This window comes from Myotis brandtii, unplaced genomic scaffold (assembly GCF_000412655.1).
Source record: "Myotis brandtii unplaced genomic scaffold, ASM41265v1 scaffold13, whole genome shotgun sequence".
NCBI classification, from domain to species: Eukaryota; Metazoa; Chordata; class Mammalia; order Chiroptera; family Vespertilionidae; genus Myotis; species Myotis brandtii.
Window position 1 is genome coordinate 609712 of NW_005354595.1, and position 14839 is coordinate 624550.

General features: G+C 40.0%; 1 protein-coding gene across 1 annotated transcript in view; it reads right to left on the reverse strand.

The window, feature by feature from the left end:
- UGCG (UDP-glucose ceramide glucosyltransferase) overlaps positions 1-14839 on the reverse strand; it is a 32852-nt gene that overhangs the window by 14685 nt on the left and 3328 nt on the right. Inside the window, exon 2 of the mRNA XM_014534389.1 lies at positions 1549-1690. Within this exon, the coding sequence (XP_014389875.1) occupies positions 1549-1690 (142 nt within the window). The remainder of the gene's footprint in view (positions 1-1548; positions 1691-14839) is intronic.

Sequence of the window (14839 nt, forward strand, 5' to 3'; positions counted from 1 at the left end):
ATGTCCAAAATTAAATAAAATTTTAGAATTTCAACGTATGTTTTATTTTTCTCCCAAATGGCCTATAATGTTGCACATCAAATACCAGGGGAAGGAGTTATGTCCAGAATAAAAATGTTTCCATACTTTTTAAAACAATGTTCACACATGACAAGATGAAATTATTACAGTGCATTGGGCCTGGCTGTCACATGAATGTTCATTTCATGACTACCCGCCTCCTTGTCGATACAAAGGGCTCATCTATTCACACTCAGGTCTGTGTGATGTTTCAGTGGTTTAACTTCAGTCTCTGTGGAACATTGTCATTGTGTTTGTTTTTTTAAAAAAGCAAATAAAATGCCACGGGATCAAAATTTTCCTTTAGATGGCAGGTATTTTGTGCTTTCCCTCTGCTTTCTAAATTTTCTATTTACACAGCTAACAATACTTTTGTAATCAGAAAATAAAACCGTGATCAAAGTATCAAAATAGCTTTCTCCTCAACCAATTTAAATGCCTGGTGACATGATTTAAGTGGAAAAAGAACTAAGTGAAAACTACAGCTCTTGAGATAATCCCGAATTGTAATTAAAAAAAAAAATCAGGATTAAGAAGTCAATTATTGATTCATCCAAAATGTTCATAATTAATGGCTACATATGTTCCTGGAGTTATTTTTAAAAACTCTTTCTACAATTAAAACCCACACTAACTTCCGCAACCATTTAAATTCCATGACTATCATCTCACATGAGCTACAATATAGAAATTCTATAATTAGGTTTTAAAAGTGGTTTAGTGAGAAAAGGGGAAAGGGTAGGCTGATGGTTAAAAATTAAAATGTGAGACTGTTTCACAAGAATAAATTTATACGATTCTTCTTAGCTATGCTCTGAGATTTATTTGTAACCAATGAAAATAGTCTTTCATTATAAAAATAAATTCTCCTTTGCACTTACTTATATAATGTAGGTCTTGAAAAACTTCCATTTTTCCTATTGTAGAGCTTATTTTACAAATTAATTGTATTTATGTAATTCTTTCTGAATTATAAAAGGCTAATTTTTGCATTTTCAGTTTGAAAGAAGATCAAGCACAACTCAGACATAAAAAAAGATAAGATATTGCCATTTGTAACAACATGGATGGGTCTTGAGAGTATTATGTTAAGTGAAGTAAGTGGGATGGAAAAGGACAAGAACCATAGGATTTCACTCAACGCAACAAATGAACAAACAAAACTTATAGATGCAGTCAAAAGTATGGTGGTTACCAGAGGGGAAGAGAATGGGGGAGAGGATGAAGAGGGTCAAATGTATGGTGATGGAAGGAGACCAATCAGGTGGTGAGCCATTTCTGTCCTGTGACTACTGTTACTACAGCATAAAATTTGAGGTTGACATCATCATGAATTCTTCATACCTTTACCTTATACAGTGTCAAAATGTCTCTTTATGTATTTACCATGAGAGTGAGAGAGAGAGAGAGAAAGAGAAAGAGAGAGAGAGAGAGAGAGAGAGAGAAGATGGCCTAGCCCATTTCTAATGAGGACAACACTACACTTACTTTGGGATAATCCAATTCAAAAAAAGTTTCCAAGTTGTTGATGAGATTGGGATCCACTCCTTTCAGTGGTTTCAGAAGAGACACGCCTGGGAGCTTGCTATATGGCTGTTTGTCAGTTGCCTTCTTGTTGAGGTGCAATCGGCTACAAAGCAAACAATGTATACATTATTTCTGGAGAATATATTAGCGCCAAATCTATATATAACATACACCAAGTTATCAAGAATTACTAAATTCTAAGTTAAATAATTTTTAACGGACATTTTTCGAAAGGGATATCTGAAAATGAAGGCAAGTAGAACCAGGGAAGCTTCCAGATTAAGGAAAACCAGAACTAAGCAGAAGCAATACTCCAACAAAGGCCAGAACTTAAGACCGTTGCCGATTGCTGTACTCGCAGTGCCTAGAACTATGCTGGGCATACAGCAGACATTCAATAAATACACAATGAAAAAATGAGTAACAGTGTTAGTCCACACATTAACTGCCCTTCCTCCCGCACTGCCATCAAACTGGCCAAAAAACTATCAAAACAGTGTGTGTGTGGGAATCAGGATGAGTAGCAGAACTCCCAATATTCACAAGCCGCAAATGGTAGGGTTGGGTCAGGGGAAAGTTGAAAGTAAGAAAAAAAAATCTCAGTGATGAGAAAAATGTCTACTAATGACACTGGAAAATATGCCAGTGTCATCAATTCCCAGATAAGTTGGTCGATGTTCTCAGGGCTGGCCCATCCCAAGGGTATTGCAGCACAGGGCTCCTAATGAGGGAAGCCATGCCATCAGAAAGGAGAGAATGTGCCCCAGTTAATGTCAGGCTATCACAATAAAGAAATGAGATGCCATTCGGCAGAGTGGCGAAGTTCTAAGGGAAGTCACCAAAGGCTGCCTCCCTCCTTCTCAAAAGCAAGTCTCCAAACTCTCCACAGAGGCTAGAACAGCCGTGGGCAAACTACGGCCCGCGGGCTGGATCCGGCCCGTTTGAAATGAATAAAACTAAAAAAAAAAAAAAAAAAAAAGACTGTATCCTTTTATGTAATGATGTTTACTTTGAATTTATATTAGTTCACACAAACACTCCATCCATGCTTTTGTTCCGGCCCTCCAGTCCAGTTTAAGAACCCATTGTGGCCCTCGAGTCAAAAAGTTTGCCCACCCCTGGGCTAGAACATTCATGGAGCCATCTGCAAGCTATCATAAGACACACATTCTTTCACATTTCAGTCTCTCTGAAATCAATGGGATCTTACAATTGCTGGCAGCCAGATAGATGGGAGTCCTAACGCTGTAGCATGAAAACCAACCTATGAGACCTGTAGAAGACCAAGAAAACAATCGCAGCATCAACGCCTCTTAGGTTGGATGAAATACACCATTAATCTATGAATGACTCCTGGAAGTACACCAGTACCACCTTCTAGAGCAGTCGGCCACAGGCTTGCTCCCAGCTAATTAAGGCAGGGAGTTACCATAGTAAACACCTAATGTTTCAGGTAAGGCCATACCAACATCCTTACAGAAATAAAACAGGTTACCTACAATGAAAAAAATTTACACGTGAAAGACATTTAAAAGACGGTGTATAGATTTCATAGCCACACCACCAAATGCTAAAACAGTGAGTGGAGCACGGCCTACAGCAGTGCTGTCCAGTGCGGTCCACTGCACAAGGTGCTTTCCATTGGTCTGTGATGAGAAGAAATAGAGAGAAATCATTTAGAAACTTTTACAGCAGTTTCACATGGCCAGGCCATCCAAACACGTGATCAATAACTTATTTTTATTGTAGTTTATCAAAGTTATCATGCATAACAGATAGGAAAATTTTTAAAGGACTGATCCTTTGCCACCAATAGGTTAGAAAATACTGATCTACAGAACTGATCAAGAGGGCTGGATAGAGGTTCAACCATGAGCTAAGATGTATATAGCCACAAAAACGACCACTATTCCATTTCTCACAAAATAGTAGACTGGATGTCTAGAGAGAAACCCACCCAGTACAGAACATCTAGATTGCTGGGGGGGGGGGGGGGGGGGGGGGGAATACTTAATTGATTGAACTGGTAAAATAGCTACCACATGGTTCAAATCACAAAAAATATTAAGAAGCTCATGTAAGACTCCCTGTCTCCCATCTACCTATTACTATCAGCATCTCCCCAGCACCAGTAGCGTCTTGCTGATCTTTCTAGAGGTTTTCTTAATATATATGCAAGCCAAGGCACGGACATATATATAAAGCCATATATATATATACTGTTCTCCCTCTTTTTAAATACAAGCGCACTGAAAGCATGTCTTTAAATACATGACTGCACTGTTAGGAAAACAAGGATAGCCTCCCAGACAGAAAGGAGAAAACTCTAAGTCAGTGAGTGCTGCAGACGCTACATGCCCCGGGCCACCTGTTGGTCCCTGATGACCTAGGGATGCTGACAACCTGAGACCAGATTCACAGGAAATCTGTGAAAGGCAAAGTAGAAAAACCCTGGCCCACAGAGGAAAGATGGGGAAGCGGTCTATTTCGGCTCAGTCTTGAGTGAAGAGTAACAGAAGGGAAAAGTCTCTCTGGAGAACACCTAACCACGTGGCTCTGGAACCCAGGATGCAAACTTCCTGTGCTGCTTGAACTAAACAATGAGAGACCATCATTCGTGACGATGAATATATGAAAAAGACCACACGGTGTCTGGAAGTAAAAATTAGGATCACTGACATCGGAAACTCAGCAGATAAGACAGAAGACTGTCCATTTAAAGGAGAACTGGAGAATAGGAATCTAGACTTGAAGAAATTAGCCAGAGTGCAGTCCAGAGAGAATGAGCTACGAAGACACTGAAATCATGGAAGAGTGAGAATTTTTATCTCTTGGTCCCACTGATGATCACTAACTGCTATTAAGCTGTATCCAAACATGCACCCGTGGCGATGACCAACTACAGAGAAACCTCGCCCACCGACACACTGCACTTAGAAAGGTTTTAGATGAAAAACAAGGATAATTTCAACAGTGCTCAACAGCCCAGTGCTGATCCTATTGCTCGTCCCTTCCCCTTCTTCACTAAGACATTTTACTTTACGTGCTAATACAGACATGCCTCCTGACCCTTGAAGTGCTTCTCCTATCAAGCATGCAGAATTTTCTCAAAGACTCATTCTGACTCGCCAACAACAATGAAGCCCTCAGGTGTGTGGTGAAGAGAACTGATGACAGTACCATTTACCTGGTAGCTCGAAAGTGGCCTGGGTGGTACCGTTCTCCAAATGGGCCAGTTTGATGAGTGGCTCTGCTAGGGCCAGACGAGGCTGACTGCTTTTCAAGCCAGTTTTTATTTAAGTATCTCAGGTCACAGTTCTGCATGACCTGAACAGTGTGAACTTGAGCTTACTGCACCCACACATTGCACAGGACTGCTCATGGATGCCCATTTCTACCCTTATAGTCTCCAGGTCCAGCAAAACAATGATCCATCGTATGTTCTCAACTTTAAAAACAACGGAGAGTAAATGAAGAGTAACTAAATAAATAGATATTTAGAGCTCAGAAGGTATGGTTAGTCCAGAGATATTTTAAAAACAATAGAGAGTAAATGAAGAGTAACTAAATAAATATTTAGAGCTCAGAAGGTATGGTTAGTCCAGAGATAAAAATACTGGAACCATCTACTTTTGGTAAATACACACAAACTCTCCCAAGTACAACATGCCATTAGCAGGTGTCCACAAATAAATATCACTAATATCATAGAACCAGTAATGCATGAAGGAGACTAAGAGTGAGTGAGTGACCAGAGAAGTGGAAAATTTGGAAGGGTTCAAGAAAGAACAATATCGAATGTCAAGACAAGAACTGAAATGTCGCCCTGGCTGGGTGGCTCAGTTAGTTGGAGCATTGTCCCGTATACCAAAAGGTTCCAGGTTCAATTCCAGGTCAGGGTGTATCTAAGTGGCAGGTTCGATTCCCAATCCAGGAGCATACGGGAGGCAACCGACTGATGTTTTTCACATCGATGTTTCTCTCTTTTCCTCCTTCACTCGCTTTCAAAGCAATAAACATATCCTTGATGAGGATAAAAAAAAAAAATGAACCAAAATGTCTACTGGACTGTATGCTTGGTGACCTCAGAGCACTTTGGGCAGGAGTAGGTAGGTAAATACATGTTAAGAAGTACATGAATGGGAGGTGAGATGTGATAACAGTGAATAAACACTAGTTTCTCTTGAAACCTGACAGCAAATACAAGGGCCAAAGACTAACTAGATGGAGAAGGGGTTTCCAGTTCAATTTTTCATTATTTTTAACTTTTAATACTTGAGTATATATGGTAAGGGGAAAGAGCTAGCCAAAGGGTAAAGGGAGAGAATACAGAATAATTAATGACACATTAGGATCCACAGTGTGAAGTAGGAGTGACGGTAACCCGACCAGCACGAGGGTAGGACGGCGAAGGTGTAGAAGAGGTTCTCCCAGCCAGGGGTGACAGAGCTAAGTATAGACAGGAAGTACTGCCAGGCACCTCTGGGCTTCGCTGAGATCCGAGCCCATGAATGTGCAGTAGTACTAATCCAGGGCTGTGCGATCACCCTCTGCGGGACTGTGAACGTCAAGAAGCTATAAATTGTGAGGTGGGTTCAAGATCAGAGGGCAGGCTGACGTGAGGTGGGGCAGGACAACGAAGTGATGAATTGTGTGTTCTGGGCCAGATGGAGAATTAAATGAAGCCACGGGGCGGAGGCCACCACACCGTGAATAAACAGCCTAGGGCTGTTGCTCTCAACCTTGACTGCACCAAGGAAATCACTAGGGGAGTCTAAAAAACAAAAAATTCCGATGCCCAGACCAATTAAATCAGAATCTCTAGGGTGGAGACCCAGCCAGCAGTGACCTCTCAGTGACCTAGGAAGACTCGATTCCTGAAGGATTGGAGAGGACTGAGGGGGAAACGCTTAGAAAGATCAGCAGTCATGGGATGGATGGAAAGGCCCGTGAAGAAACAGGACCAGAGGTGTGAGAACGCGGAAGAGCAGAGAAGAGAATGAATAGGGGCTCTCTCCATAGTTATCTAAATGTTGCCAATAATCAGAAACTTAAGATTCAGAACAACTGTAGGAATTCCTATACGCATACCCCTATAGGTCACTTCCGGGTTATTTTTAGGGTACCACACCACAGGCTGTATATTCCATACTGGCGTAAGCGCCTCGCCCGGAGGCAGACTGTCTGGATTTCTGTACCAGCGTCACAGCTGTGCTGTTCTTGGGCACGTTACTTCTTTACCACAAGTCTTTGCTGTTGTTGCTGTTTTTTAAAAAGGTGGGTAACACTACCTACCTCATAAAGTAGTTGTGAGAAACGAGATTCAGCCACAAAGTAAACATTCAAGGACAGCTATTATTGGTAATTTTTAAAAACTCGGCTAACTTTAAGGACATTTTCCACCAAATGTAACTTCTCTGAATTACCGAAGTTCTGATAAGAGATTTAGAGATGTTGCCCATCGATGAGACTTATATACCAAAATAGAAGAACTAGAAATTTATATATTTAAAGATTCATATAAATTAAAATGTTAGGCCATTATATTGACTTTTCAAAAAACAATAAAACCAAGTCTTGTGTACTAAGAAAGATTAAAAGGGGAAGGGGGATTTGTCAAAAGCCCTAAATCAAGGTAAAAACAAATAACAGTCAAAACATGACACAGAACACAGTTAACACAGAGATCAAATTACATGCAATAGTTAGGATAAAATTATATTCAAAGTTCAAATTACACCTAATATTTAGGAACCATTTAAAGTTCTACAGACATCATCCAAAATGTAAAAACAATGCAAGGATGAGAGTGAGAAACATTAAATATCATAACTTATTATCCACTGAAAACGACCTGCTACTCGTAAATTCCTTTTAGCTGAGCTCTCCTTTTAAACTACGGGATGTATTCTCAGTTGGACAGTGGTTCTGCATAGTCCTGGCTCCTCTTAATTCCTGTTCTTCAGACTCTGACTGGGAATGTTGGGTTCTGCAGCCACAACAATCCCCACTCACGTGGCTCTGCTGGAGGGAGAGGCGGTCACCCCCAGAGCTGAGAGGCAAAGGTAAGATCATTTCCACAGGTACAATGTATAAGGTACAGGTACAGGTACAATGTACAAGGTACTGTAATTACTAGTTACTCTGTAATCCAAACAATACCACCTTCTAGTATGGAGATGCTCTGAAGGCTTCCAGAGAGAGTCTATCCTGCCATGAAATCACCACACCTACCTCGCACAGGCCTCAGAGCAAAGATTACAAGGGAAGGCCCCACCCCACGACCTGGCAAAGGCTCTTAATCCGTGGCAGCAGGTGCCAGGCATCAGAACCCGCAAAACATACTTTGGAATTTTAATAATCATCTTAGCCCTCTTGAAACACAATCTGCCTCACATGTAGGTCCATTTTGATTTTCAGAAATGTGATTTTGTGACGTTTTCAGGAACACATCGGGTATAAAAGGAATGGATCTCCTATACGGCTAGTCAACTATTTTGATCTGTTTCCTTTTTAAAGAATGAAATGATCCTGAAATGTAAGTGAGCAATTTTCCGGAGATAGGAAGCACCGTAAAATGTCCGTATGTGTCACTTTCCAGAGGAATTATTTCTAAATTGCATTTTAAATCAGGAGCTGGAATCACTGTCAAATAAAAAAAATCCTATTCATGTAATTAAGGCACCTCACCTCCAGGAGGGGGGGTGGTGCTCACTGCACTTGGCTGCAGGACTGTGTCCCCCCTGCCAGCAGCGGGGACAACTGTGCAGGTACCATTCCAGTCAGGGTGTTTCTGAGAAGTAACTTAAGTCCAAAAGGTCATCAGGGATGAATCACAGACAAAAGAGAGAGCCTTCGGGGTACTGCTTTGTCTGGTGCCCTAGAAGATTATCTATTCAGGCAACACTTCAAAGAAGTATCCGGGTTGGTTCTGCGGGATTTAAATGCTTTAGCTTGATGAATCCTAATCGTCTCTGCAACTTTTGAACTGACGGGATGGTCTTACTCATCCTAGTTGATGTTTATCTTCTAACATCTCAGTCTCTAAAACAGTTACTGTCTTTTTCATCATTTTAGCTTCTTGCTTTATGCTTCTGATCTTTTCACACACCTCCCCACTCACTCACACAACAGTCTGAACCATTTTTAAGTGCTTTGTTTTACAGTTTTGTGTTCTAATTGGGTTTTGAGCGGGAGGGAAGCCTGGTAGGAAGGGAAGCCCTGCAGAGAGAGGGTGCGCTGTGCTCTCTCCCCTCCAAGCCAGAGGCAGCAGCCTCTGCGGCAGCCTTAACACAGTGTTCCACCTCCCACAGGAGGCACAAGACTCGCTCCAGGCTTCTAAGAATATGGATTCCCTGAGGGCAAGGTCCACCTTGCTTAACAGCCCCAGATTGTGCTGTTTTTACAGTTCTGCTTGAAACAATTTATCTGACTCTGGGAATTTATCTCCGCTGCATGCAACCAAGCTTGTTAATATTTCATGTAAAATTAGGTTGACTGCTCTATCAGCAGGTCCCCGGCTTCACACAGTCCGCCAACCACTTCCAACGGCGAAGGGCTTCTGTTGTTGTTACTCGTGACTGCGCCCTGGAAGGCTGTGACTGTGTGTTTACCATCGGTGATGTGTCATGACTGATGTTACTTCCACGCAGCACTTTTCTTTTCCAAAATGCTACTGCAGCCGGAGGGGCTTCACCAGCAACACAAGATTCCCTGAGTTCTGCACACGCAAGATTCCCCAGAGAACACAAAATAACCGATAGTGACTTAAGTTTACCGGAAAACACAAACTATTTCTACCAGATGACAGACATATATACTGCAGAATACAGAAGATTCCTCACCATGGAAAACAAATAGGTAGGAGTTCTTTAATAAATTTGCTCCCCCTCCCCAATAATCCACCCCCAACTCACTAACCCTTTGGTGACAATAGGTAGCCCTAGTGTATGGAAAACAGAGCGTGATGTTTTGCTAATAGCAACTAAATAAGAAAGGCACTTGGCAGAAGATGCGGTCCCAGCAGGCCGTGCCCCAAAACACAATGATGTTTTGCTAATAGCAACTAAATAAGAAGATGCGGTCCCAGCAGGCCGTGCCCCAAAACACAGAAGACCCTCAAACATACCATAAACTCAAAATCCGTCTTTTCAAATCAAGAGGAAACTTAATGGGACTGGCCCGATCCTATTCTACACAATTCCCCAAAGCTACCCTCTTAAAGCTGAAAGTAATGTCTAAATTAAACTATTTTGTGTCTAAAGCAAATTTCTGTGGGTGAAGGAAAAGTGGGGGACACTTGTTATGATCTGCATGTCAACCAACTCAGGATAGCACTGGGCTCCACATTCCCCAAAGGACAGATCTAAGTGTAAAGATTAGTGATAGCAAGACAGCCATTCCCTTTGGAAAAGCTTGGGGAGGGGGGGATTCAGGTTTTTAGGTAAACAAGTTATTGATAGAGCCCTGTTTTTATTTACCTGGAAATTAACTAGAAATAGTTAGATAAACATTCCCTTTTTTCCAATAAAGTTCATTAAAGTTCATGGCCATTGAAAGCATCCCAAATTCTGACCATCCACCTCAAATCACAGTGGCTAAATGACAGCGAACTTATGAATGAGCAAAATATCCACCATTTCTACTAGAAAAAAATTCAAAGATCATTTATTTAATAAGTAATAATGAATGCCTGGTTGACACTGGACATACAACAGTAAATAAGACACTATCCTTACCCTCAAACACTTACAATCCAGTTGGGAAAAGAGACAACTGAACACATTTACAATTTAGATGGGTAAAATTCAAGGTGCTATGGAAGGACGTAAGAGGGGGCGCCTAACCCCGTAAGGAAGTAAAGTCTAAAATTGCTTGAATGAGTAGGAATTAAACAAAAAGGAAGGGGGCTGGGGTGTGGGGCATAGAAAGGAAAGGAAGGAAAAAGAATTCTAGAGAAAACACATTGCATAGTTAGGGGAATGCCAGTAATTCAATGTTGCTGAAGATGCAGGTACAAGGGGGTGGTGGCTCAGATCCTGAAGAACTATACATGTCTTATTAGGATTGAATTTTAACCTAAAGGCAATGGGGAACCATGGTAAGATTTTATGCACATGATCTCAGATTAGTGCTCCGGTAGGATAAGGCTAAATAAGAAAAATAAAGTAAAAAGGAAACAAGGCTGTAGGAAGAAACACCAGTAAGCAAAGATAGTTTTAAATAATCTAGGGTGGAGATAACGTGTACTGAACCAACGTAGGAAAAATGGAGGAAAAGGGAGGGATGATGAATCCACAGTACCATTACTGAATATTAACACTGAATTCCAACTTTCATTTTGCTTATTGAAAGCAGTCACAATCTAGTCCAATTTGGTATCTTCCCAGGCTCAGGTCAAAGGAGGTCAATTTCCTCATTCATTCACCCAAAAGTGGTCCTGGTAGCAATGATTTATCAGGAATTTTTAAAATGAGCAATACTTGACTATTTAGTCAGGGGCACTGACCTCTCCCCTTAGATTGTCAAATAAAAAATGACAGCCCAACTGGTGTGGCTCAGTGGCTGAGCACTGACCTATGACCCAGAAGGTCATGGTTTAATCCATGGTAATGAATTCCCAGTCAGGGCATATGCCAGGGTTGCAGGCTCCATCCCCACTGGGGTGGTGGGGGGCGGGGGGTGTGTGCAGGAGGCAGCCGATTGATGATTCTCTCTCTCATTGATGTTTCATCTCTCCCTCCCTCTCTGAAATCAATTTAAAAATATGTATGTATTTAAAAAGCTATGCAGCGGGTAGTATAGTATAAAAGCTGCAATACTAGAAAAGTTAGCAAAGGCAGAATTAATTTGAAAAAAATCTCCAGGAAAAGGACCTCTGGTTTACTAGAGGGTAGTTAATATTTACGGGTCTAAGATGTATTTCCACACAGGCCTGGCACCTCCAGTCAACTAATAGAAAAGATAGCGCCTAACACTAAACATTAGGACATTATGTACAGAGGGGGGAAATGATCATCTGAGGAAGGAGAGGGATGGGGAAGAGAGAGAGGAGAAAAAGAGAGAAGATGGAGGAGAAAAAAGGCAGGGGGTCTTATTTAGATTCTCTTGTCATCCAGCAATATGCCCCCTGAAGAGCTAAAAAAGGAAGAAAACCACTGTTTCCAAGCTTTTATATTATTTCACCACGGCCCCCAAGCTATCAAACCACATTAGCTCTCAATAAGGGAAATAAACTCATAAAGGTCACTTAACCAACTCTGCCCTCTGAGGCTATAATCATTGTTATTGCTAGGAAATAAGAAATCTTGGGAATAAGAGCCTTGAATTTCAAAGGCTCTAATCCAGGGGTGGGCAAACTTTTTGACTCAAGGGCCACAATGGGTTCTTAAACTGGACCGGAGGGCCGGAACAAAAGCATGGATGGAGTGTTTGTGTGAACTAATATAAATTCAAAGTAAACATCATTACATAAAAGGGTACGGTCTTTTTTTTTTTTTTTAGTTTTATTCATTTCAAACGGGCAGGATCCTGCCCGCTAGTTTGCCCACGGCTGCATCTGAAAATTATTATCTTAAACATTCTAGTCAGAAATCCCACAAAGGGGGATTTCTAAAATGTTATGAAATGACTAAGCATCAGTTTAATATTAACATTGGGAAGGAGTAAAGCAGTAGGTAAAAATATCAGTGAATAGATATAGTTTCAAAATATTAAAAATCATTTTCTAGTTTCTAAGTTACCTCATTATTTTAATTGCAGGCTTATAGAAACTCTAAAGTGAAATCTGAACAAATAATTTCATTGAATAAGAACTGTTCATTGTATTAGTCACATTCCGCCTCATTTTTCAATACAGACCAATACTTAGCTCTTTATCTCATTTTAAGAAGATACACGACAATAGAACATCAAATCTAAATTAACTAGATACCATTACACACTGCATTTAATCTTTAAAAATAACCAACTGGTTATTTTGGTTTTTCTCAGCAAATTTACTACAATATTTGTATTAAATACTTTTTAACAATCAGGAATCTACAGATTAAGCATCTTGATCTGAAAACCAGATAAGGAGCCATATAAATTTTTAAAAATAGGCTCAATTTCCTCCAGGTGCAAACACAAGGTTTTCTAGGAGAGTATATATAAATGCTTATTTCAATTTATTTATACTTTATTTCAAAAGAATTTGAGAGGACATAGAACACAGGTGTAGAAAATATTCTAAAATAAAATGCAGAATGTTTAGCACCATATTGTAAGCAAAATTGCCATTGTTCTTTAACTTTGCTTGTCAAAATATTGAGATATCAAATTTGCAATTTTACTAAATACACTAGAGAGAAGGAGAGGGGAAAAAAACCTTAGTTCTCTGCTGAAACATAACTCACATTAAGCTGAGAAGTATCTTTACTTCAGCAAGAAAGGAATAAAATCAAACAAATAATTTGGAAGGTGGGACAGAAGAAACTTATCAAAAATAAAACGGTTAAGATTTAATTTCTACATAAGTTAAGCTCTTGATTATTTGCTTTATGTTCAGTTGTCCATTTCAGAAAGATAAGCACAAGATTCCTTCAATTAGCTAGTCATTATAATCTGTTAAAAATGATTTGCATTTTCTTTACTCTATTTTCACATAATTTTGGGGGATCTTGTTACTGTCAATAAAAATAAGTAACTTTATGGGGTATTAGAAAATAAATACAAAGACTCTCTACAGTATCTCAACCAAGGTAAATGTTTGCACTATTCTCAAAAGCTAGAAGTATTTTAAGAAAACTTTACTGGTTAGCATTAAGAATATAACTTAAAACAATTCTGGAGCTGTCTCAAGTCTAAACACTCCAGATGGTTACTGGGGATATCAGACTACATCAGTAGTGTTTACTTCAATTAAAGAAATGTGACTAAATCGTTATGTGTCCATAAAACAGAGGGAAGGGGATATATATCATGGTGCTATGCTGAAAGAAATCAATTTCTCCAAACTGAGCTGTAAATTTAACAATTCCAATTAAAAAACAAGATTACTTAGTGTGAATAGAAAGGTTCTAAAGTTCATTTTTAAGTAAAAATGTGTAAAAAGCCAAAAAAGTTTGCAAAAGTGTAAGATGGAGCTTGCCTTCATTAATTAAAACAGTGGATACTGGAGCAAGAACAGATCAATGAAACAGCATTGGGAAAATTGAAACATACCCAAGTATACAGAAGAATTTAGTCTATAATAAATATGATATTTCAAAACTGTAGAATAATCAAATAATCATTCAATAAACAATCCTGGGAAAAGTGGCTAAATATTTAGGTGAACCTAAAATTACGGCTCTAGATCTCTTAACAAAATAAAATATTGAGTACATTAAAGGGTGGAATATAAAATTTAAAAAAACCCTGAGAAAACTCAAATACTAAAAAAATATATATATCTATATATATAAAAGCCTGTGTCCCTCCGTCAGCCCGGTAGCTATGACACACACTGACCACCAGGGGGCAGATGCTCAATGCAGGAGCTGCCATGACACACACTGGCCATTTAAAAAGAAACAGCACCAAGGACCTGGTGCCCACAAACCAACACTTGGCTTCCCCCAAGGGGGACACAGGCCCCACCACCACACTGGAGCAACACCCCACCAAATCGCAGCCAACGCTGCCAAGACCCCATGATGCAAAATGCAGCCCACATCTGAGCCCAACCGAGAAAGAGTCACTCTGGGCACCAGGTAATGATGTCACGTAGCAATGCCCAGCTTCCTCTTCCTAGCGACTAGCCTCCTTGCAGTTTCTTCAGCCCAGGAACATGACTTGCTTTATAGCCAGGTGCAAAAATTTCAGTTTAACCAAATGTTTGTGAAGTGTTTTCAAGTGCCTCATCTCATTTGATCCTCACAGAAGTCCTGGAGTAGGTAGATAGGAGACTTGGTAAAATCCTATTTTCTTTTCATTAGCCAGAAAACAGAGATTTAGATATTTAGAAACTTGACCCAACTGAAAAGAAGTAAGAAATGGTGGACACCTAGAAAATGACTTCATGTTTTCTCACTGTGCAGAATATAGTCAAACACCGCTACAGTTAAATATTTTACCCTTTGTTCTTCCTGCGTGATCTATAATAATAATCTGCTTCCTGTCAATATTTACTGCTGTGTTGCTGACAATTACCTGATAGAGAAGTTAGGGTGCTTCACCGGGCTGGAAAAAGTTTAGCTAAATCAGAAAGCAGGTCTAATTAAGCAAGTTT